At 35.2% G+C, this 26,466-nt stretch overlaps 3 protein-coding genes across 3 annotated transcripts; 2 read left to right on the forward strand and 1 right to left on the reverse strand.

The window, feature by feature from the left end:
* Positions 1 to 881: 881 nt before the first annotated feature.
* Positions 882 to 10,066, reverse strand: LOC123718746. Its single transcript, XM_045675516.1, has 12 exons — positions 10,045 to 10,066; positions 9,638 to 9,753; positions 9,265 to 9,372; positions 8,929 to 9,035; positions 7,919 to 7,979; positions 7,318 to 7,440; positions 6,722 to 6,866; positions 6,421 to 6,553; positions 6,053 to 6,124; positions 5,717 to 5,747; positions 5,175 to 5,224; positions 882 to 4,952 (listed from the first exon to the last, which is right to left on the reverse strand). The coding sequence occupies exons 3-12, from the start codon at positions 9,362 to 9,364 to the stop codon at positions 882 to 884; spliced, it is 4,893 nt and encodes a 1,630-aa protein (XP_045531472.1). The 5' UTR covers positions 9,365 to 9,372; positions 9,638 to 9,753; positions 10,045 to 10,066.
* A 203-nt stretch (positions 10,067 to 10,269) lies between these two features.
* On the forward strand, positions 10,270 to 18,566 carry LOC123718747. Its single transcript, XM_045675517.1, has 13 exons — positions 10,270 to 10,316; positions 10,602 to 10,717; positions 10,983 to 11,090; positions 11,320 to 11,426; positions 12,264 to 12,324; positions 12,862 to 12,984; positions 13,436 to 13,580; positions 13,749 to 13,881; positions 14,178 to 14,249; positions 14,555 to 14,585; positions 15,078 to 15,127; positions 15,350 to 17,575; positions 18,558 to 18,566. The coding sequence occupies exons 3-13, from the start codon at positions 10,991 to 10,993 to the stop codon at positions 18,564 to 18,566; spliced, it is 3,057 nt and encodes a 1,018-aa protein (XP_045531473.1). The 5' UTR covers positions 10,270 to 10,316; positions 10,602 to 10,717; positions 10,983 to 10,990.
* Positions 18,567 to 22,783: 4,217 nt separating this feature from the next.
* On the forward strand, positions 22,784 to 24,911 carry LOC123718954. The gene has a single exon (XM_045675968.1). It carries the CDS (start codon positions 22,918 to 22,920, stop codon positions 23,938 to 23,940), a length of 1,023 nt encoding a protein of 340 aa, XP_045531924.1. The 5' UTR covers positions 22,784 to 22,917; the 3' UTR covers positions 23,941 to 24,911.
* The last annotated feature ends 1,555 nt before the right edge of the window (positions 24,912 to 26,466 follow it).

Here is a 26,466-nt window from a genome sequence, read left to right on the forward strand (position 1 = left end):
CTCGGAAGACATCACGATAGAGAAATTCTATAATTCGCTAACAATAAAATATCACCTGATATATATATATATATATATATATATATATATATATATATATTAATTTTATTTATTAAGAAAGATTTACAGCTTATTACTAACTTACGTACTAAATATAAACTCATTTTTACACCAATAAAAATCCTAATATATAATTAAGTAGATACTAAAAATAATCACTAAATTAGTTGAGGAATACATCTTACTTAACTTATGTCACACTATTTTATGTCACCGAGGAACACAGATGTTAGAGTCCTCCTTATCGACACCACACTTGAGGCGAGGTCAATATCTACAGTTAATTTGTTAACCTTCCCGCTGCCTTACCACATAGCTCTTCCCTTTGTAATCGGTATTGTATTTAGGTAGTTGTATTTAGGCAGACTTAGCAACTCAGGACAATTTACTTAAACCGCTAAATTCATTAAATATGTGAGATCTGTTATTTCACGTCTAACAGATAGAAGAAGAATGTAAATTAAACCTATGACTCCAGCAAAGTTGAGGTTTTTTATTAAAATAAATTGTTCATTGTAATTGAGCAATATTTTATTAAACAAATCTATTTTTATTGGTATATGAGATTTTTATGATCCATTTTTCGAAATGCTTTGATTTAAAAAAAACCAGTGGTGCTACAACCTTTTTAGGTCTGAGCTTTTAATAAATTTTTCTTTATCTGTGAAGCAATTTAAAGATTTTATTTCTCTATATATCCTGTAATTGTAATATCTGGCAGCAATATTTTTTTAATACAAACTTATATTATTTTATAATTTACCAAAATATGATTGAAACGAAAGTGAAAGCACTTAATAAACATTTATTACAAAACACATTCAAAACTGTCTATGAAAATACAACTGCGCAGGATGTGGACAGGCGCCACCATAGCATCTAGAACACGTTCTGTCATGATGCTGACAATTCCTAGATCTACATTTCGTCACTACGCGAGCACCACATTTACAACATTTGATAATTTTACTTTCTTGTCTCAATTCCAACGGCCTTTGAAATGTCATTCTCTCGAACGGCGCTGGGAATCCAGCTATCACTGGTCGTTTATTGATTTCAATGTTTGGATGTCTGTTATCAATGTCTACTGGAATTTGTGGATTACGATTTTCTATATGAATTTGATGCATTTCGGTAGAACGTACATCTTGAGATTGTGTTTGTTGAGGATTGGAAACGTGGTGTGATGATAGATACGTTGATTGGTTTATGTTCTGTGGCTGCGTGAGTTCGTTTATATTTGAAGTGTTAAATGGCTGCGGTACTCTAGACGGCTCAGAGTCCCAATGGTATTCTTTAACGAGTACTTGTGGTGAAATATCAACATTGACAGCCCTCTCTACGGGTCGATCTGGTATGGTCTGAGTACTTATAGTTACGGGAGCAGGACTGGAGTCAACGTCTTTAACCTGTGAATTTTGATTTTCATTTAATTGTTGTCGTGCTCTTATTCTGTTCAAATAAGCTCTGTCTTCTGCGCTTAAGTTGCTTTGAGGCATAAATGGTGTGTATTGAGTTCCGTTTTCTTTCTTTGTTTGTTTATCCACATTCTGTGAAACATTAATACTTATTTCATTTTGCGGACTGCTGGCTTGTGTATTTCTTATGTTGTAATGTAGATTCTTGGCTTCGGTAGCGATATCTATATGTTTTCCGCTAACAAAACTGAATTCCCTTAACCAATCTGATATTGTTTTAAAAACTTCAAGATCATTGTTGGATTGTTTGTTTTGTAAATTATATATATTTGTCGATAAAATCGATATCCTGTCTCGGGTATTCATTGAGATGGGTTCTGGTGGATGAGTGGTACTGAGCCATTTTTGAACTTCTTCTTGTATTAAAGAAATATTGTGTGATGGCTCCAAGAGTTCTTTGCTTGGAACGGGAACTTGTAATAGGGCAATGTACAGTTCTCTATTTAGTTCTTTCACGTCTAATTGAGATCTGGGATAATGATTTAAGTAATTGTTGCAAAAGGTGTTAATTTCTTGTTGTATTTTTATTCTATATTTACTACGGGCGGTTTGATCGTCTGCACAGTAATGGAGGCTTACAAACGCATCCGCCAGGTCGTGCTTAAACACTTCGAATGATTCATCATGTATGAAAGGAAATGTTTGTGATATAATAACGCGCAATTGTTTCTTGTACATCGACGCTTCAGGAGTTTCGCTATCACTGCCACTACTAAACAAATTCAGTCGCTCGGCCAAGTCATCTATTTTGCCCATGAAGTTTGATAATTCCTGGTCGCTCACTACATTATTCAAACGTTTGAACACTTGAAACTTGAGATGCTCCAACTCGGCACTTTTTCTAACTTTACTGTTCGATAGTTTCAAATATTTCTGTCGATCCAAAATGTCTTCGGCTAGTTCGGTGGTAATTTTGTTTTTTATATTTTCATCAATGTCTAGGTCTCTCAACCATTCGCTTAGAATTCTTTTTACGCGCATTATTGTCTCGCCAGTCTCTTCTTTACGGGTGTCACTAGCTACCTCGGATTCATTATTAATTTCGTGAATTGATGGTATAGATAACGATTCTAATGATGGCTCAATGTCTCTGTCCGGTGTAGATGTCGCTCGCTTTGGTGGGTCTTCGGTTTGGCCAAGGAATTTGTCGATATTATGAGATATGTCTTTGGCAATATTTTTAAATACTTTGTGCTTCTGTAACGCTTTTGGTTGTTCATCTTCATCAGTATTATGGGAATCGTCAGTGTATATTTTATCACTTTCTTCTTCACTTGCATATTCTTGATTACTTTCATAGTTCCTGTCCCCATCTTTATGATCTGATGTGAATTTATTTCCATGAATATAAGGCGTAGAGAACCCCACAATCTTATCTGCGACAGCGGTTGCTATGTCATCGATGTCCTTGTCCGAAAATTTTGTGTAATCCCTTAGAATGTGGGATATAGGTGCTTTTGTTTCGGAATGGGTCGGCTTGGGAATGTCATTAAGTTTCTTTTCCACTTCCTCTGTTATTTTTGATATAAGCTCTTCTTTTGTTTTCTTCATATAATTCGACGAATATTTGTCAAGGACTTTGGAAACGCCATCGTGGATCTCACGTTTGGGAGTTCCTACTTTTTTCCACTTTTTTCGGCCTTTGGGTGCTAATTGGTTTGGATAACTTTGTTTTTCTTGTCCTGATGAGCTTCTGGAAGACTTCTTACTAGGACTTGGACTTTTAGTACCACGTGGCGAATCGTCTATGTGATTAATCGGAGCACGTCTTATTTGCGACAAAACGCTTTTTGTTAGATTTGGTCTTTCCGTCGGTGGAATCACTGCGCCCGTTTCTTCATTTAACTTATAAACCCATTTCCTTATTGCATCATTTACCATCCGTTTAAGGGTTTTATCGTCATACTGTTTACTTTTTATGTCTTCGATGTCAGTTGCCAGCTTTTGTGTTAACTGGTTATACTTATCTACATTCGTTGCATTAACATTTACTAACTTTTTTAACCACTTCATAACTTCCGTATCGAGGTTTTGTCGACTATTAGGAGGTGCGGAGGAGGACACGGTTGGGGAATTTCCTCTTATTTTCTTTACCAAAGTGTTCACTAAATTATCAATCTTCGATCGCGGTAAACGTATATTGTTATCTTGTAATAAATTTGTCAACCAGTCCTTAATAACAGAACGTGTATCAGGTAAGATGCCATTTATGTTCCCTTCTCTTTCTAATTCATTTAATGTATTTTCTAGATTTTCAACAGCCAACTTATTTTTATTCAGATCCTTATTTAGTTTCGGAATATTTTGTACCCATCGGATAATGTTAGCTTTCCTTCTTTCTTTTTTATCTTTTGGCCTTTCTTGACTGGGGCTGGCTGAATGACCGACACTGACTCTTTTATCCAGGTTTGCTTCCTGCATCGGCTGTAACTTTGAAACTAGCTTTCTCGTGAGCTTATTAATTGATCGTGAACTAAGAGTACCATCTTTATTCACGACGTCATTCAACCATTTCTTCACTGTGCTTTTCATCTTCTCTGGGTTTTTAGATTTAGCCAACGATTTCACTAGGGGAGCGATGAGCTTTTTTCTTTCTTGTATCGGTAAATTCGATATTTCAGGAACGACTTTGAGCCAGTCTAAAACCGAATCTTCTATATTGCTTCTTGGATCTTCTTTCTTGCCTCCATCAATAAAACGATCTCTGCTACTTCTGGGGACGCCTTTATCCATTGATTTCTTTGTCGATACCTGAGTTATATGGTCACTTACATCCAATGGTAACTGTTGAACTAATCCAATTATTTCGTCTGTCAAAAACTGTTTAAATTCTTCTTTCGGTAAGGCTCTATTCATTATTACAGGTCTCAACTTTTGCGCTACAGCCTTGGTTATTAATTGTTTGTTTTTATCGGATAAATCATATTTGGATAATATATCAGATACGAGATCAGATATATTGTGTTGCCATTCGTCTTGGACTAGTAAATACTTTAACTTGTTCGTAAGATTTTCACTCATGTCGATAAGAAGCGATTCGCGTTTATTTTGTAAATCCGGGATGTCATTCAAGCACTTGAAAGTTTTCTGTTTAACATCATCTAAATTCAAATTTTCAATATCTTTTAGTTCCTTTATTGTTCTCCTAATAAAATCCTCTTTTTGATCGCTGGATATGTCAACGTTGTAAAATGGTGGAACTTGGTTAATCCATTCGTTGATAAGTTTTTCAACACGAGACGGCAGATCTTCAGGCTCGTTTAAATCCAAATCTGGGACAAGTTTCTTCAATATATCTTCAAACTCTTGTTTCTTGTCTGCTTGTCTCTCTGTGGATTTAGTTTTGCAGACACACTCTTCTGGCGTTTGACAGAAGCAGGATTTGTGTTTCTTCTCTGCATGTGTTTCGATACCCTGTAATGAAAACGTCATACTTACTTGGGTTTAACAAGAAGTTATTGAATACCACAACGACACACATAAAATGCATTGATTGTTGAATGACATGCCTTCAATGCTTTGAAATAATGTTCGACTATTTACTATTATTCAAAATAGAGTTGCAGGCACAGTGTGGAATCATACACAAGAGATGGAATCTCTTTAGCAAGATCTCAAAACAAGTAGAAATCTTACGTGACTTGGTCCCTCAACGCTCGCGTCTCTGCTTTTGCGCAGAGTCGTTGCTGTAAAACAATTATATTTAATGTATAAATCTAAATCCGTTTTTTACTCTCCAAATATTTATTTCAAATAATCGTAATAATTTGAACACGTTGAAAATGATTCTTTATTCGTGGCTGATGAATTTTGAGTATAAGTTTCCTTTTTTAGAACAGGAGGCAAAGAGGCAGGAAATTCACCTGATGATAAGTGATACTGCCCCCTGTGGACACTCCTTTTAAGAATTAGTAAGCTCCTTTCTTGAAAGATCCTAAGTGGAATTGGTTTGGAAATACTCCACATCCACATAGTGGTGGTGCGCTGCAAAAACTGTCTTAAGAAACGCTCAGTTGTGGAACGACATCTGGCTAAATCCGAACAACTTCTCTGAACACTCTCCATAATAAATGCGGTAGAAAATGCAGAAGGTGAAGAGTTGTTAATACGTGGTCGTAATTTAAGCCACAACAGGTTCTTATTATATTTATAAATAACAATAATAATAAATAATATACCTTGAACTTCAATGCTTTTGTTGTCTTGAGGCTGTGAAATGAACATTCATAATAAGTTAACAGTTGATACATAATCTATAAAATAACTCAGAAATTAAATGTTATCCATTGAAAGTGACCTCTTTTAGTCCGCTTTTGGAGTGCGGGGATGTTGCTTCCAAACAAACACAAATACTCGGAGCAGTGAGGTCGCTCCGTGAAGCCTGCATGCCTAGTATACTTCTGAGCTTCTGTAAGGAGCTGGTCTGGCTTAATTAGCCAGGACTTTACGCACAATGGGCCTAGTGAGAGTCTGAGAGCAGAAACTTAACAACCTTAAGAAACAAATTCAATTACCTTAATTTGGAAAGTATGTGATCGGCAATGTCTCTTGTGATTGCTGTATCGACTCTTGATTTTGGGACATGTCTGTAATTTGTATTAGTTTTAGCAGACCCATCAATGCCACTGATAGGCATCTATTGACAAGTATTTATTTAATAGAGCTTATTCTATTGAACTTTTCAGTCGTCAAATTGCTATCAGAATGATAGTCCATACCCGAAGTATGGATCAAAATGGGGAGTTTGTCGAACGAAAGGTAATTGGAGAATATGACTAAATTATATTTAAAGATTCTAAAATTCAACATCTGAACTAGGCTATCTAAATTAGAACTTTCCAAATTAGAATAATATCAACTAGATCCAGTAAAATCAACATACCTTTGATGAATCATCACACAAGTCCAGTAACTTGGTGCAAATCGCCCGTTTCAGTCCCGTCAAGTACCGGACTTCGAGTCCCGGTTTCGACATACTCGTGTTTAAGTAGTTGTACCTTGTGTCTATTTCTGGCCTGGAAAGAGTGAACTTTTAAAAGAAATTAATAAAAATAGCGCTACAAGGCTTACGCAGCGCTTTTAGGTTCAGTACCAATCTGTTTCTCGCTCATTTGTTTTATCTCATGGGAAGGAAGGCCTTCTGACACTTTTGAATCAGCGTAAATATGTTAAAAAATACTCACCTTGTGTAAACAAGACTGGAAGACCTCCCGAACAAGAGAGACACAGAGCTCGTCACAACACCAATAGATCTCTTCGCACTTCTTTTATGATTCGAACTTCTACGCAGAAGAGATCTCATGCTTCGAGACTTTGATTTCTTGCTAACTGCATAATGCAATAAAATAACCTATAACCTATAATGAAGCTATAACTTAAAGGTTAAACGCTGTTATGAGTGTTATGTTCGTAGTTCAAAAGTCACTGCACAGTAGCGACACTCAAATTAGATTTTTAACCAAGTTTAATTAAAATGACTTCCTAAAACGCATAATGTTTAAAGATTCATTATTTCAGATTCCTCTATCCTCACAACAACAAGAAATCTGCTCTGCTGCGCGCTGCGAGTCAAGCCCTCTGTCATGTCCCGAAAGGGTTATAGGATGTACCAGCAGGGCGCGAATAGTAATCCTAGAACGGGCCAAGCACAAGTTCGCCCCTCTCGAGGGAGTGTGCAACAAATATCACACTGCTAGAACATTGTGTCATTTCATACGTCAGGTTATTTTTGTTTCTTCGATCCTTTAACCATGAAACTTTATTAGATAACTTCACTCACAACTCCTGCCTTGTGCGTAGCTCAAAATCCGTTGGACGATTTCATCTGACTGAGATTTTTCTAAGCCAGGTTTGGGGTACTTCCTCAACGACTCCGCGAAGGCATCCGTGTTGTGGAACATACCTGACAACATATATATATATATATATATATATATATATATATATATCTTACACATATAACCGTACTCCGTCAAATCGTACACTTATAACAGCACTAATATGGCATATCTCTTGGATTAGACTGTACTTGTTTTATTTTTGCTAATAGAAGTTATGTGTCATACGAGTAGACCAGGTTAGAGTTCTAGAGCCTTAGTTCAAGCGAGCAGTGTGACTGTACAATCACACTTTAGTTTGCATGATGGTTACTTTAAGAGGCGTAAACTAAGCTCTCGAAAAGGCCACACATGACAATGGTTGGACATAATGAACGTGGATTAACATACGTTTTTAATTGTCAGTTCAGTGAACTAACAAAAGGTCTGCTTCCCAGTTCCTATTAAGAAATATTTAATCGTTTTGTTCTTTTTTTGACTCTCACTGAATCCAAAACAAAGGTCTACCAAAGCCCATTCAAGTCTTATTTAGTAGGTACATACGCGAAATTGCAGACGATCGCTGTGGATGTTCCCAATTCGGTGGTGGTATGGAGTAGATGTCCTAAAATATTATTCTTAATTAATCTTAAAATAAACTGATGCCCAAGGTACAATAAGAGAAAAAGAGGATGACAATTTAGAAGGTGGGTAGACCAGAGTAACAACTGATACATGACAGTGGCGCAGTGCAGACCGAGGTGGGGTTTCGAGGAGGTCTTTGCAAAAAAAGAGCACACAGATACTTAAAAGAAGATTGAAATAGAAACGTGTTTAAATATAAACGTATCTGAAATAAAAGACAATTGTTATTATTATTAGTCTAGTCTAGTCATAAAATACTTATTAGTCTCCCCCTGAGGCAATTTTAAACTTCTGTGAGATCTTTGGTTAACGAGAGTATGTACGTTTAATATTATTACGTATATACATCCGTTATCATAGACACGTAGATCGTACACATATTATATATAAATAAAATGAATCGGAAAATATATTGCTTAGCGCAACACTTGAAGATGGCTGGACCAATTGGAGTATTTTTTAATGTTTCTTTGAACTCTGAGGAGAAAAAACATGGAAAAATTCTCTCAGTCTCTATGGGGCAGGTAGCATACCAGAGTTCCCTATGTTGGTATGTAAAGAGGTAGGTTAAGTAAAAACATATTAAGGTGAAAATATGGATAATATGTTGGTAAGTGCTTATCCTGTCGTTAATATACGAGAATGAACGTGGGGTGTTGCAGAGAAAGAACGAAAGAAGAATAAGTGCCGTGGTACACCACGTTAGAACATTGATAAGTAATAAGACGTGAGCAGTCTGGGTTGTATGAGGAGACGACAAGAATATGAAAGGGAATACTTAGGTGTGGCCATTAATGGATGCATGAGGAGCATGGTGAATGCCATGAATGTGGATGAAACGTAGTATGTCTGGATTGAAGCAAGTGGAGATCCGTGGTCTCTGCCTAGAGGAAATAGGCGTGGCAATATAATTAAAAGAAATGACTTACATTCTTCTTAAAAATGCTGCCATCTATTTGAACCGCACTGTCAGTGTAGCAGACGTCTGTATTCGTTTCAACATTTGATTGGACTGTACGCGTGGGTGATTTCTTACCTAAAACGTAAAAAAAATAAAAATACAATTATCCAAATTTGTGGTTTTGAATTGAGTATTGAGAGGCATCCCAAAGAGAGTCTCCATTCGTTTGTTTTATTTATTATTATGATTGAATGCTGCAATGTGCAGCCATTATATTGCAGAACCAGCGTTGTAAACGGTAAAAAGAGCTATTAAAGTGCCTCATCTGAATTTTTATTACGTATTACATCAAGTGAAGTCCTACCAATAAACTCCGGTCGACTACGCTCTCCACACACCAAAGCGATCGTCACTTCGTTGTCTCTCATACCACGCAGCATCACGACTTCTCCACCGCCTTGCATTTTATAAACTGTAAGATTTATCAAACTTTCTCTTATAATTACAAAACGATATTCCTAATTAAGACATTACAACAACAAATCCCTCTTTATGTACACAAACAAGAAAACACCAACTCATTGAACAACAAAACTTCAAAGCAATAAATACAACACCATCTTACACCACATATTATGTTACCATCTATTTGCTTTTATGAGGGCAAGCTACAAGAATAGAAGCAGAAAGAGACTAACGCATGCAGAGAGCGTTCGTTTAGACATTCTTACACCTACCTTTGCCTCAAGCGAATAATCCAATTGCCAAACTTACACGAAACTTTAACAGATTGAGGACGAAGCGAGTGAAGTCGGGTTCGAAGCAACTCTCAATTTCACTACTTGTACATGGCCTGAAAGTTAAAAAATATCACACTAATTTCGGTATACAGACCAGCTGTCCCACGCGGCTTTACTTGCATTTCGTCGGTTATAAAAACCTATACCCTGCATAGGCAGGGCAGGCAGGCATCTTGATTTTTTAAGTTGCATTTATAAAGATAAGATGCAACTTAAAAAATCAAGATTCCAGTTTCGTTCAGGAGTTCATGATATTGTTTCTCTGATCAATCACAGCATAATTATTCGTGTATATATATACAAACAAAAAGTTACTTAATTAAATTAATATATATTGTGATTACATTGTATAAATTAATTTTGAATAATAGTAAACAATAATTTTGTACACATAATAATCTTTAACGATTATTAAGAAATTGACAAAGATAACGTCTATCAGGAAAGAGTTTTTAATCAAGAAAATAGAAACCAAATAATGTAATCATGAAAATAGAGTCTAAACAAATTTTGATCTGTGATATTATGATAACAATTTCTTGACATGTACTAAATATTATTAATGTTTACAAAATTATTGTTCAATCTATTTTAATCCAAAATTATTTTTTATAATGTAAGTATGATCAATCGAGTTAGAAGCGTAACAAAGAAACCTAATATATTATAGGATCTGTTTTCTATAATGTCCTTCTAGTCTCCTTGGCTGTTAATCACAAAATATATGGCGGAAGTCGTCACGTCGCCATGTCCATGGTATCACTATACTTCAGTCTGATCGTCGTAGTTAGCAAGAAAAACCCTGCAGCGGACAGCCTGTTTCCACCGGCTTCTGTCCAGCACCTCTCTTATTACAGTGTAGTATTACTATAGCTAATTGCTTGTCGATAAATATTTTCAGGCCATGTACAAGTAGTGAAATTGAGAGTTGCTTCGAACCCGACTTCACTCGCTTCGTCCTCAATCTGTTAAAGTTTCGTGTAAGTTTGGCAATTGGATTATTCGCTTGAGGCAAAGGTAGGTGTAAGAATGTCTAAACGAACGCTCTCTGCATGCGTTAGTCTCTTTCTGCTTCTATTCTTGTAGCTTGCCCTCATAAAAGCAAATAGATGGTAACATAATATGTGGTGTAAGATGGTGTTGTATTTATTGCTTTGAAGTTTTGTTGTTCAATCAGTTGGTGTTTTCTTGTTTGTGTACATAAAGAGGGATTTGTTATTGTAATGTCTTAATTAGGAATATCGTTTTGTAATTATAAGAGAAAGTTTGATAAATCTTACAGTTTATAAAATGCAAGGCGGTGGAGAAGTCGTGATGCTGCGTGGTATGAGAGACAACGAAGTGACGATCGCTTTGGTGTGTGGAGAGCGTAGTCGACCGGAGTTTATTGGTAGGACTTCACTTGATGTAATACGTAATAAAAATTCAGATGAGGCACTTTAATAGCTCTTTTTACCGTTTACAACGCTGGTTCTGCAATATAATGGCTGCACATTGCAGCATTCAATCATAATAATAAATAAAACAAACGAATGGAGACTCTCTTTGGGATGCCTCTCAATACTCAATTCAAAACCACAAATTTGGATAATTGTATTTTTATTTTTTTTACGTTTTAGGTAAGAAATCACCCACGCGTACAGTCCAATCAAATGTTGAAACGAATACAGACGTCTGCTACACTGACAGTGCGGTTCAAATAGATGGCAGCAGTTTTAAGAAGAATGTAAGTCATTTCTTTTAATTATATTGCCACGCCTATTTCCTCTAGGCAGAGACCACGGATCTCCACTTGCTTCAGTCCAGACATACTACGTTTCATCCACATTCATGGCATTCACCATGCTCCTCATGCATCCATTAATGGCCACACCTAAGCATTCCCTTTCATATTCTTGTCGTCTCCTCATACAACCCAGACTGCTCACGTCTTATTACTTATCCTGTCCGCAATGTTCTAACGTGGTGTACCACGGCACTTATTCTTCTTTCGTTCTTTCTCTGCCACACCCCACGTTCATTCTCGTATATTAACGACAGGATAAGCACTTACCAACATATTATCCATATTTTCACCTTAATATGTTTTTACTTAACCTACTTCTTTACATACCAACATAGGGAACTCTGGTATGCTACCTGCCCAATAGAGACTGGTTTTTAGGGGTTTCCCATGGTTTTTCTCCTTAGAGTTCAAAGAAACAATAAAAAATACTCCAATTGGTCCAGCCATCTTCAAGTGTTGCGCTAAGCAATATATTTTCCGATTCATTTTATTTATATATAATATGTGTACGATCTACGTGTCTATGATAACGGATGTATATACGTAATAATATTAAACGTACATACTTTCGTTAACCAAAGATCTCACAGAAGTTTAAAATTGCCTCAGGGGGAGACTAATACGTATTTTATGACCAGACTAGACTAATAATAATAACAATTGTCTTTTATTTCAGATACGTTTATATTTAAACACGTTTCTATTTCAATCTTCTTTTAAGTACCTTGTACCTTGGGCATCAGTTTATTTTAAGATTAATTAAGAATAATATTTTAGGACACCTACTCCATACCACCACCGAATTGGGAACATCCACAGCGATCGTCTGCAATTTCGCGTATGTACCTACTAAATAAGACTTGAATGGGCTTTGGTAGACCTTTGTTTTGGATTCAGTGAGAGTCAAAAAAAGTCATTATTAGAGATCCTATATTTAAAGTTATTTATTTATTTTAACAAAATTAGCTACCATTACAGATTCATTGATAGATTAAAATAAGAACAAAACGATTAACTATTTCTTAATAGGAACTGGGAAGCAGACCTTTTGTTAGTTCACTCAACTGACAATTAAAAACGTATGTTAATCCACGTTCATTATGTCCAACCATTGTCATGTGTGGCCTTTTTGTGAGCTTAGTTTACGCCTCTTAAAGTAACCATCATGCAACCCCAAAATGTGATTGTACAGTCACACTGCTCGCTTGAACTAAGGCTCTAGAACTCTAACCTGGTCTACTCGTATGACACATAACTTCTATTAGCAATAATAAAACAAGTACAGTCTAATCCAAGAGATATGCCATATTAGTGCTGTTATAAGTGTACGATTTGACGGAGTACGGTTATATGTGTAAGATATATATGTTGTCAGGTATGTTCCACAACACGGATGCCTTCGCGGAGTCGTTGAGGAAGTACCCCAAACCTGGCTTAGAAAAATCTCAGTCAGATGAAATCGTCCAACGGATTTTGAGCTACGCACAAGGCAGGAGTTGTGAGTGAAGTTATCTAATAAAGTTTCATGGTTAAAGGATCGAAGAAACAAAAATAACCTGACGTATGAAATGACACAATGTTCTAGCAGTGTGATATTTGTTGCACACTCCCTCGAGAGGGGCGAACTTGTGCTTGGCCCGTTCTAGGATTACTATTCGCGCCCTGCTGGTACATCCTATAACCCTTTCGGGACATGACAGAGGGCTTGACTCGCAGCGCGCAGCAGAGCAGATTTCTTGTTGTTGTGAGGATAGAGGAATCTGAAATAATGAATCTTTAAACATTATGCGTTTTAGGAAGTCATTTTAATTAAACTTGGTTAAAAATCTAATTTGAGTGTCGCTACTGTGCAGTGACTTTTGAACTACGAACATAACACTCATAACAGCGTTTAACCTTTAAGTTATAGCTTCATTATAGGTTATAGGTTATTTTATTGCATTATGCAGTTAGCAAGAAATCAAAGTCTCGAAGCATGAGATCTCTTCTGCGTAGAAGTTCGAATCATAAAAGAAGTGCGAAGAGATCTATTGGTGTTGTGACGAGCTCTGTGTCTCTCTTGTTCGGGAGGTCTTCCAGTCTTGTTTACACAAGGTGAGTATTTTTTAACATATTTACGCTGATTCAAAAGTGTCAGAAGGCCTTCCTTCCCATGAGATAAAACAAATGAGCGAGAAACAGATTGGTACTGAACCTAAAAGCGCTGCGTAAGCCTTGTAGCGCTATTTTTATTAATTTCTTTTAAAAGTTCACTCTTTCCAGGCCAGAAATAGACACAAGGTACAACTACTTAAACACGAGTATGTCGAAACCGGGACTCGAAGTCCGGTACTTGACGGGACTGAAACGGGCGATTTGCACCAAGTTACTGGACTTGTGTGATGATTCATCAAAGGTATGTTGATTTTACTGGATCTAGTTGATATTATTCTAATTTGGAAAGTTCTAATTTAGATAGCCTAGTTCAGATGTTGAATTTTAAAATCTTTAAATATAATTTAGTCATATTCTCCAATTACCTTTCGTTCGACAAACTCCCCATTTTGATCCATACTTCGGGTATGGACTATCATTCCGATAGCAATTTGACGACTGAAAAGTTCAATAGAATAAGCTCTATTAAATAAATACTTGTCAATAGATGCCTATCAGTGGCATTGATGGGTCTGCTAAAACTAATACAAATTACAGACATGTCCCAAAATCAAGAGTCGATACAGCAATCACAAGAGACATTGCCGATCACATACTTTCCAAATTAAGGTAATTGAATTTGTTTCTTAAGGTTGTTAAGTTTCTGCTCTCAGACTCTCACTAGGCCCATTGTGCGTAAAGTCCTGGCTAATTAAGCCAGACCAGCTCCTTACAGAAGCTCAGAAGTATACTAGGCATGCAGGCTTCACGGAGCGACCTCACTGCTCCGAGTATTTGTGTTTGTTTGGAAGCAACATCCCCGCACTCCAAAAGCGGACTAAAAGAGGTCACTTTCAATGGATAACATTTAATTTCTGAGTTATTTTATAGATTATGTATCAACTGTTAACTTATTATGAATGTTCATTTCACAGCCTCAAGACAACAAAAGCATTGAAGTTCAAGGTATATTATTTATTATTATTGTTATTTATAAATATAATAAGAACCTGTTGTGGCTTAAATTACGACCACGTATTAACAACTCTTCACCTTCTGCATTTTCTACCGCATTTATTATGGAGAGTGTTCAGAGAAGTTGTTCGGATTTAGCCAGATGTCGTTCCACAACTGAGCGTTTCTTAAGACAGTTTTTGCAGCGCACCACCACTATGTGGATGTGGAGTATTTCCAAACCAATTCCACTTAGGATCTTTCAAGAAAGGAGCTTACTAATTCTTAAAAGGAGTGTCCACAGGGGGCAGTATCACTTATCATCAGGTGAATTTCCTGCCTCTTTGCCTCCTGTTCTAAAAAAGGAAACTTATACTCAAAATTCATCAGCCACGAATAAAGAATCATTTTCAACGTGTTCAAATTATTACGATTATTTGAAATAAATATTTGGAGAGTAAAAAACGGATTTAGATTTATACATTAAATATAATTGTTTTACAGCAACGACTCTGCGCAAAAGCAGAGACGCGAGCGTTGAGGGACCAAGTCACGTAAGATTTCTACTTGTTTTGAGATCTTGCTAAAGAGATTCCATCTCTTGTGTATGATTCCACACTGTGCCTGCAACTCTATTTTGAATAATAGTAAATAGTCGAACATTATTTCAAAGCATTGAAGGCATGTCATTCAACAATCAATGCATTTTATGTGTGTCGTTGTGGTATTCAATAACTTCTTGTTAAACCCAAGTAAGTATGACGTTTTCATTACAGGGTATCGAAACACATGCAGAGAAGAAACACAAATCCTGCTTCTGTCAAACGCCAGAAGAGTGTGTCTGCAAAACTAAATCCACAGAGAGACAAGCAGACAAGAAACAAGAGTTTGAAGATATATTGAAGAAACTTGTCCCAGATTTGGATTTAAACGAGCCTGAAGATCTGCCGTCTCGTGTTGAAAAACTTATCAACGAATGGATTAACCAAGTTCCACCATTTTACAACGTTGACATATCCAGCGATCAAAAAGAGGATTTTATTAGGAGAACAATAAAGGAACTAAAAGATATTGAAAATTTGAATTTAGATGATGTTAAACAGAAAACTTTCAAGTGCTTGAATGACATCCCGGATTTACAAAATAAACGCGAATCGCTTCTTATCGACATGAGTGAAAATCTTACGAACAAGTTAAAGTATTTACTAGTCCAAGACGAATGGCAACACAATATATCTGATCTCGTATCTGATATATTATCCAAATATGATTTATCCGATAAAAACAAACAATTAATAACCAAGGCTGTAGCGCAAAAGTTGAGACCTGTAATAATGAATAGAGCCTTACCGAAAGAAGAATTTAAACAGTTTTTGACAGACGAAATAATTGGATTAGTTCAACAGTTACCATTGGATGTAAGTGACCATATAACTCAGGTATCGACAAAGAAATCAATGGATAAAGGCGTCCCCAGAAGTAGCAGAGATCGTTTTATTGATGGAGGCAAGAAAGAATATCCAAGAAGCAATATAGAAGATTCGGTTTTAGACTGGCTCAAAGTCGTTCCTGAAATATCGAATTTACCGATACAAGAAAGAAAAAAGCTCATCGCTCCCCTAGTGAAATCGTTGGCTAAATCTAAAAACCCAGAGAAGATGAAAAGCACAGTGAAGAAATGGTTGAATGACGTCGTGAATAAAGATGGTACTCTTAGTTCACGATCAATTAATAAGCTCACGAGAAAGCTAGTTTCAAAGTTACAGCCGATGCAGGAAGCAAACCTGGATAAAAGAGTCAGTGTCGGTCATTCAGCCAGCCCCAGTCAAGAAAGGCCAAAAGATAAAAAAGAAAGAAGGAAAGCTAACATTATCCGATGGGTACAAAATATTCCGAAACTAAATAAGGATCTGAATAAAAATAAGTTGGCTGTTGAAAATCTAGAAAATACATTAAATGAATTAGAAAGAGAAGGGAACATAAATGGCATCTTACCTGATACACGTTCTGTTATTAAGGACTGGTTGACAAATTTATTACAAGATAACAATATACGTTTACCGCGATCGAAGATTGATAATTTAGTGAACACTTTGGTAAAGAAAATAAGAGGAAATTCCCCAACCGTGTCCTCCTCCGCACCTCCTAATAGTCGACAAAACCTCGATACGGAAGTTATGAAGTGGTTAAAAAAGTTAGTAAATGTTAATGCAACGAATGTAGATAAGTATAACCAGTTAACACAAAAGTTGGCAAGTGACCTTGAAGACATAAAAAGTAAACAGTATGACGATAAAACCCTTAAACGGATGGTAAATGATGCAATAAGGAAATGGGTTTATAAGTTAAATGAAGAAACGGGCGCAGTGATTCCACCGACGGAAAGACCAAATCTAACAAAAAGCGTGTTGTCGCAAATAAGACGTGCTCCGATTAATCACATAGACGATTCGCCACGTGGTACTAAAAGTCCAAGTCCTAGTAAGAAATCTTCCAGAAGCTCATCAGGACAAGAAAAACAAAGTTATCCAAACCAATTAGCACCCAAAAGCCGAAAAAAGTGGAAAAAAGTACGAACTCCCAAACGTGAGATCCACGATGGCGTTTCCAAAGTCCTTGACAAATATTCGTCGAATTATATGAAGAAAACAAAAAAAGAACTTATATCAAAAATAACAGAGGAAGTGGAAAAGAAACTTAATGACATTCCCAAGCCGACCCATTCCGAAACAAAAGCACCTATATCCCACATTCTAAGGGATTACACAAAATTTTCGGACAAGGACATCGATGACATTGCAACTGCTGTCGTAGATAAGATTGTGGGGTTCTCTACGCCTTATATTCATGGAAATAAATTCACATCAGATCATAAAGATGGGGACAGGAACTATGAAAGTAATCAAGAATATGCAAGTGAGGAAGAAAGTGATAAAATATACACTGACGATTCCCAAAATACTGATGACGATGAACAACCAAAAGCATTACAGAAGCACAAAGTATTTAAAAATATTGCCAAAGACATATCTCATAATATCGACAAATTTCTTTGCCAAACCGAAGACCAACCAAAGCGAGCGACATCTACACCGGACAGAGACATTGAGCCATCATTAGAATCGTTATCTATACCATCAATTCACGAAATTAATAATGAATCCGAGGTAGCTATTGACACCCATAAAGAAGGGACTGGCGAGACAATAATGCGTGTAAAAAGAATACTAAGCGAATGGTTGAGAGACCTAGACATTGATGAAAATATAAAAAACAAAATTACCACCGAACTAGCCGAAGACATTTTGGATCGACAGAAATATTTGAAACTATCGAACAGTAAAGTCAGAAAAAGTGCCGAGTTGGAGCATCTCAAGTTTCAAGTGTTCAAACGTTTGAATAATGTAGTGAGCGACCAGGAATTATCAAACTTCATGGGCAAAATAGATGACTTGGCCGAGCGACTGAATTTGTTTAGTAGTGGCAGTGGTGGCGAAACTCCTGAAGCGTCGATGTATAAAAAGCAATTGCGCGTTATTATATCACAAACATTTCCTTTCATACATGATGAATCATTCGAAGTGTTTAAGCACGACCTGGCGGATGCGTTTGTAAGCCTCCATTACTGTGCAGACGATCAAACCGCCCGTAGTAAATATAGAATAAAAATACAACAAGAAATTAACACCTTTTGCAACAATTACTTAAATCTTTATCCCAGATCTCAATTAGATGTGAAAGAACTAAATAGAGAACTGTACATTGCCCTATTACAAGTTCCCGTTCCAAGCAAAGAACTCTTGGAGCCATCACACAATATTTCTTTAATACAAGAAGAAGTTCAAAAATGGCTCAGTACCACTCATCCACCAGAACCCATCTCAATGAATACCCGAGACAGGATATCGATTTTATCGACAAATATATATAATTTACAAAACAAACAATCCAACAATGATCTTGAAGTTTTTAAAACAATATCAGATTGGTTAAGGGAATTCAGTTTTGTTAGCGGAAAACATATAGATATCGCTACCGAAGCCAAGAATCTACATTACAACATAAGAAATACACAAGCCAGCAGTCCGCAAAATGAAATAAGTATTAATGTTTCACAGAATGTGGATAAACAAACAAAGAAAGAAAACGGAACTCAATACACACCATTTATGCCTCAAAGCAACTTAAGCGCAGAAGACAGAGCTTATTTGAACAGAATAAGAGCACGACAACAATTAAATGAAAATCAAAATTCACAGGTTAAAGACGTTGACTCCAGTCCTGCTCCCGTAACTATAAGTACTCAGACCATACCAGATCGACCCGTAGAGAGGGCTGTCAATGTTGATATTTCACCACAAGTACTCGTTAAAGAATACCATTGGGACTCTGAGCCGTCTAGAGTACCGCAGCCATTTAACACTTCAAATATAAACGAACTCACGCAGCCACAGAACATAAACCAATCAACGTATCTATCATCACACCACGTTTCCAATCCTCAACAAACACAATCTCAAGATGTACGTTCTACCGAAATGCATCAAATTCATATAGAAAATCGTAATCCACAAATTCCAGTAGACATTGATAACAGACATCCAAACATTGAAATCATTAAACGACCAGTGATAGCTGGATTCCCAGCGCCGTTCGAGAGAATGACATTTCAAAGGCCGTTGGAATTGAGACAAGAAAGTAAAATTATCAAATGTTGTAAATGTGGTGCTCGCGTAGTGACGAAATGTAGATCTAGGAATTGTCAGCATCATGACAGAATGTGTTCTAGATGCTATGGTGGAGCCTGTCCACATCCTGCGCAGTTGTATTTTCATAGACAGTTTTGAATGTGTTTTGTAATAAATGTTTATTAAGTGCTTTCACTTTCGTTTCAATCATATTTTGGTAAATTATAAAATAATAATAATTAGTTTGTATTCAAAAAGGAAAAAAGTAATACGCATGAGATTTAATATTGTAATGATGATTCGTTGCCAAAACGGTGAAGGAAAACGTGAGGAAACCGACTTAGACTCAAAAAGTCGTGTCTCGCACAGAACGCCGATGCCAAGTATAAACTGCCTCCTGCCCGTTTGCCCCCTATTTTATAAAAAAAAAAAACTTGCCTATTAGATTGATAGTGATAACGAAACAGATACAGAAATCTGTGGCCCAGTTGTTGGTTGGGTTATATTTTTTTTATAACGGCAAACAGGCAGAAGGCCACCTGATGTTAGTGATACGCTACGAGAGTTTGGTACGCTCTTGTAAGTTGAATTGGTTTGAAAAATACTTTACTTTAGACAACTGCCGTAAATAACTCTCAGCTGATGATGAAAGTCTGCAGGTATTACTCCCAACAACTCCTCTTTGCACTCTCCATAGTAAATTTGGTAGAAGATGTATATTTTGTTTCTAAAACTAATGATTTGACTCGGACATCAAAATTGGATAATTTGACATCAATGTTTCTAAATTGAATTTTATACATTCGTCAAATTTAAATTAAATAATTTGCATTAAAATAATGAAATATATTTAATGTTTAATTTATTTTTGTTTCAACCCACAAATATGCGGTATATTTTCAATATTCTTAACCAATATAGTAATATTGCATATATGAAAAATAGAAAATTAAAACAAATTTTAAAATGTTTAGTCCTTGTGGCAGTACTATTACTATACTAGTACTATAGTGGTACCTTTTTTAATGCTGGCATTTTCTCGCTGTATTACGATACTTATTCATGGAAAGCACCAGCTTTAGGGCGCCAACTTAAATCTTTAATTAGTATTTGAACCCCACGGACCAAGACTATTTCAAAGGGAACAAAATCAAATTTGAAATATAGCTTTACTTTATCCGTACAAAAGTATTTAATAATAATATAATGTTAATTAAAAACCGTTTTGTCTTAAATACAATTTTCCCACAATCTCGTGGGACAATAAGTACTAGTGGCAAAATGGTAATTCTATTGACAAGCGAATCAGCCCGCTCTTTTTTACATCAAACAATAATAACACAGACTACAACGTAAAGATATTACCAAAGAGGTTAGAGCGCGAAGGTTTCATTCGCCACACTTATATATCCGTCTCTATTTACGTCTTTTGATGGAAACGGATGGAAGATCTAATGTCTGGTTCATAATAGGAGTAACGAATGAATAAATTGCGTTATAACAAAATTTATTTATTATGTAATTTATTTGTTTAGTAATAAATAAGTCTTTTTATTGTATAAAAATACTCTATTTCACTATATCAAAATACAATTTATCACAATTTCACAAATGTTTAATATAGTATAAACTTAGATTGTAACAAACGTGGACACGTACTCTTATTAGCAAAACATTGCACATATACTTCGAAACGTATATACACAAAAAAATATTAAATTTTAACAATATTACCAAAGAAGGTTAAACTAATAACCTCCTTCCTTTTGAAGTCGGTCAAAACGCTTTACGGTAAGTAAATAGTCACTACCAGATGTAATGACTATGTACTATAACTATAACTAATTATATTTTTTGATAACATTTTAAATAACTTCAACGAAGTTGTCTTTAAATTCTTCAAAATCACATCCGAATGATATTATTATTACAATTTCTTTGAACCTGTTTTATTTAAAAAAGATCTTTATGGCGATATAAATAGGAATTAATTTATATTGTATCATGACAATAACGGTTATAATATGGTAGAATACTATCAGGTATATACATAACAAAACTTGCAACATTCTTAGAAGGGTGTAAATTGGTTTTTTTATCGGACCAAAGTAAGCACCTCAATATGTTATATTAATATTAATTGATTTAAGTAAATTTAATGATTTTTACAAATAATTATTTACACTAAACTCCGATTCCTAAATGTTAAAATAAATTTGAAACTGTAGGTTCCATCACTTTAATTTATTTTAAACTGTGAGACGGGAGTGACGAAGGTAAAACATATAAATAGCCGTTTAAGACGTTTATAATGAGTAAGCAAATATATTGTCAAATACAAAAGATGAATTTGGGTTAACCATTTAACCGCAATATATTATAGGTACTTCAAAACGACGGTCTCTACGTACAAAGCGACATGTCAAAAATAGATGTTTTCAGGACAAAGTAATGAATGTTTGACTCTCTAGGCATTAATCTTTTCCCTCTTTGATATAATTTTTTTCTGAATTCTTTTTAAAGATAGTTTAGATTTATAATTCTATTAAGCATTTGTACATTAATTCATGTTTTCACGAAACATTCAATAGATGACTACACATTATAAATTTAATATAACCGAGTTGGTCAAGTCTAAATTAACGGTTTGTACGTAGGAGATATCAAATCAATAATATCAACTAGGACTTTAATTTTATTTTAAAACATGTTTTTATGTTATTATAATGAACGGTACGACTTGAATATTCTAAGATTAAACCCTTTAAAGTAAAATATATACTTCTCTAGACATATATATTCATTCGTAGTTATTTTTTATGAGAATGTAACTGCTTTAGGGGAATGTTAATTACGACATACCTATACTGAATTAAAATAATAATAAGCATGAGTTTTATTCATAATGATATAAATCATGATAATAATATAAATAATCAAAACAACAACAATTACAACACAGCAATAACAAAAAAATCATGATATAAATAAGGTATACGAATACGTTTAGTTTTAAATGAAAGATAAGGTGATCTACTTTTTTAAATAGACACAAATTAATAGGAACTTAACACTTAAAATAACGGTGCATTTAATGCTTGACATTTCTAAAAAGGTATTAATAATAAACTATTATATAAATTATCTGTGGATATTACTAATCTAATCGTCATGAGAGCTTCATTCAGACTAATTAGTATTATTATTTAATTTATAAATTCTTTCAAAAATAAAATGAATTAGTTTCTAAGTTATCTAATTATCCCTGAACTTTATTATTATTATTAAGGTTTTTATAAATTCATATTTATTGCAATTAGCTATTTCTATAACTTCTCTAGTATGATCTCTTTATCTTGTGTATGTCAAATTGTAGTCACAGATCAATCTTAAGTACATGCATATCTTATTTAGTTATTCCATGGACGGTTATGTATATGTAGCTAACTTCATACCATATTTTTAACGTTACATTTATGTTTGTTTTCACTATTTCAAACTTCAAATCAGTCGTTATATAGCACCGGATAGGACTGTACGCGTCGCGTTGATTCAAAAACGACGCAAAATTCGTTAAGAAAACCCGTTGGAAAAGTGTTAATAGCCATTCTTATGTTTTAAATAGTATATTTATTTGATAATAATTCGTGACAGAAATGGAAGACGTGTATACAATAAAAGTGAAAACGAAACCAGATCCAAGGAACTTGTATCCATCGGAACGTCGGTATTCTGCGTCGACCGTGTCTGGCTTTGCTTGGGTTCACATTGTTCTGGCGATAACATTATTAATATTAACAAGCTTAACATTAATCAAACCAGAAGAAAATTCAGAATTTACCAACACATCGAACTTCAAGAATTCCACAAACAACGATAATTCATATCTGTTAGTGATGGCGCCAAGTTTAGTGGCAATATTCGCGGTAACTGCTGGTTTAACTGCAATTTTGTCATCTGTCAAATGGTACATTGATAAAAACATAGCATTGTTTTTCATAGCGTCTGTTGTTACATTTTTATCATGTTTATTAGCTATTTGTTTGATTATAACATGGAGATTGACTAATAATGGCGAGAGGGAAGTCTTTGTGTTAAAACACACCGATATACTAAATAAAAATGAAACCCACTTGGTAATTAATCGACCCGTTACTGAGGAACAAACTAAATGGTTAACAAATAATGTTTTGTTTGTAAACATTTTGATTGCTACGATATTAGAGTTGATCTGGTCAATTTTAAGTATAAAAATCTCATATAAAGGTATGAAAAACACGTATAATGTTGAGGATAAACGCGGAGATTGTGTCCAAGTTGTGACAAAGATAAAAGGAACACACGGAAGAAAATTTCACCCCAAAATTAATAGGATTTTTCTTGCCCATAATAAAAATGGTTTTTATTTGAAGAATGAAAAAGTAAAAACTCCAGAGACAAGTTCCGAGTCGTATAAAGAACGAATGATGGATTTTTTGAATGAGTCCTTTGAAGGGTCATCAAGTCCGGAACAATCCTGTGTGCAATCAGAAACTGCCATACAACCGGTAACCCCCAATAAACGAATAACACCCCTCAGTTGGGGAGATTCACCAGATCATACTGTGTATAATCAAAATACACTGAATTTTGACAGAGTTTTCGAGTTTCTCAATGATAAGAGAGATAATAAGGAGTGACAAATTTGTTTTTGTCTAAACTCTCAATAAGATATATTAAAATATAAATAAATAATATATAACATATAAATAGTTAGCAATTATATATACAATATGTTATCTGTAATGGAAGGCATATAGCAGCAGGCACACCTGATGTTATGTGACACCGCCGCCTATGGACACTCACATTGGGCTCCCAAGTGCGTTGCTGGGCTTTCAAGAATTGGTATGCTCTTTTCTTGAAGGAGCCTTTGGAAATACTTCACTGGGCAGCTGGTACCACATAGAGGTGGTGTGCAGCAAATACTGCCCTAAGAAATGCTTAGTTGTGGACCGATAGACATTGAGATGATATGGATGGTATTTTGTATTCTGCTTTGACGTCTGATATTGAAACACAGCTGCAGGTTATTAGGCTGAATAACTCCTCTAAACACTCTCCATTGCCTGGCAAGACCATAAGACTAATGTCAATCATCAAACAAACAAACTCGGAATTTACAAAATAGAAATAACTGGTGAAATTGATGTAAAGGAAATATTAAATTCTTTTAAATGGCACTGATCACAATAACAAATTCCAGGCTCAGAAAGCATGTATGACCTTTATGTAGTCTGCTGTACAGTGTGTTTGGTCTAACCATAAAACTACTGTTGCATTAGACTCTCCTTTTCTCTATACAAATATGTTTTAAACATAGTAAACATGTAAGTTGGAAATTCTGCATGAGTAGAGGTTTTGACGAATCTTGGCATCTTGTAGCCCAGACGGCTTGCTAGTTTTCTCACAATGTTTTCCTAGATCATGTGATTGGTAAGTATGCGCAAAGAAAGTCCATTTGTTGAACTGTACCGTAATGAGTCTGATGCTCATACAACTAGGCCGCCACTGCTGAATATTGTTAATAGTTGTAGAAATTATATTGTGATATTTTTATAATTTTTTACATGACCTTGTATTTTACTTATAATAAATTTATTAAAATATACAACTTTTATTTAAGAGCTTTACTATCCAACCACCTAAAAAAGAAATGCATTCTTGCACAGCAAATGATACATGATATTTTGTATATATGTTACTTGGCATATAATTTTTATATGCCAGAGCGTTCGTCAGTTCGTTGCCGGCCTATTAGGAATTCGTATGATTCGATGATTTTGAACTGTAGTGACGAAACAGTGATACACACACACATTTTGGCTCTGCTACGAACGAATCCCACGATCGATCTGAAAGGAAAACTTTAAAAGCTTTCCATACATCAGAATTAGAGTCATACGCCATTGATAGAAAAAATTGGCCTAGCTGGCCTCAAAAATATATTTTCATTATGAAGACCTTCACTTTTGAACGTAGGGCTCCCTCTAGAATTTCAGTTCAATTAAATTTTCAGAACTAGACAATCAAGATTTTTAGTATAATATTCTCACGTTGGGGTTATTGACTGCAAAGCGTCAATTGTTAGAACATACTCTTGTGAGGAAAATAATTATATAGCAATATTGTTAAAAAATTATTCTCAATAAAATCGAATTTATCATTGATATGTATGCTTATGAACTGAATATTTTAATTGGAATGAATTTGCTATCAGTTCTCGAACTAAAGGCGTAGAAGACTTGGATCATTAGGTGGAACTCAGTGATGTCAACTCCTACAGTATGTACTGGGACCAACTTCTAATACTCTAATATGAATCTGCAGATTGTTTGTCTTCTCTATCTTTAAATCTCTACCGTACAAGCATTATCTGTTCACATTGTATGTTAACTTTGGTACAAACTGACCTGAAATTATCGTGTTTCATACTTTTTCATGTCTGCTTTTAGTTTTTTCATTACTGTTTTAGTTTTGTCCAAAAAACTATATATATATTATATATTTCTGGACTTCTTGCTTACGATTTCTATTTATTTTTATCCCTCGAAAGCCCCAGGCAGAACTTCCCCTCCTTTTTATTTATGTAAATTGTATTATTTATGTAATAAATAAATGTATCTAACCTACCGTCAGTAGTATAAAATAGCTGTTATTTCGATCTTGGAGTAGCTACTGAAGTTTATATTTGGTTTAGTTTGTTGGTTGGGTTCTAAGCCTAATATAATTTGTATAGAATCGTGCGTCTCTCAAAATTTGGGGGGAAAACCCCCTAGCCTTCCCATCGCTGGTGGAACTTAACGCTGAGCCACGACTCTACTGGAGTCTTGTCCTTCTCTTCTCTATATCTTTTCTTAGGTTCTTTGATTACTTAGAAATAAACAGATTTTTCGCGTCTCAGGTTGGGATGTTGTTTTTTTTATCATATGCCGAAGGCCCGCCTGATGTTAAGTGATACCGCCCACGGACTCACTGCCAGAGGGCTCGCGAATGCGTCGCCAGCCTTTTGAGAATTGGTACGCACTTTTCTTGAATAACCCAAAGTCGAACTAGTACGGAAATACTTCCGTGTGCAGCTGGTTTCACAGTGGAAAGTCTGTTTTTAAATTATTAAATGCTAGCGGCCCATCCCGGCTTCGCACGACTGCACATTTATTTTTTAA

The sequence above is a fragment of the Pieris brassicae genome, chromosome Z (genome assembly GCF_905147105.1).
Source record: "Pieris brassicae chromosome Z, ilPieBrab1.1, whole genome shotgun sequence".
Lineage (NCBI taxonomy): Eukaryota > Metazoa > Arthropoda > Insecta > Lepidoptera > Pieridae > Pieris > Pieris brassicae.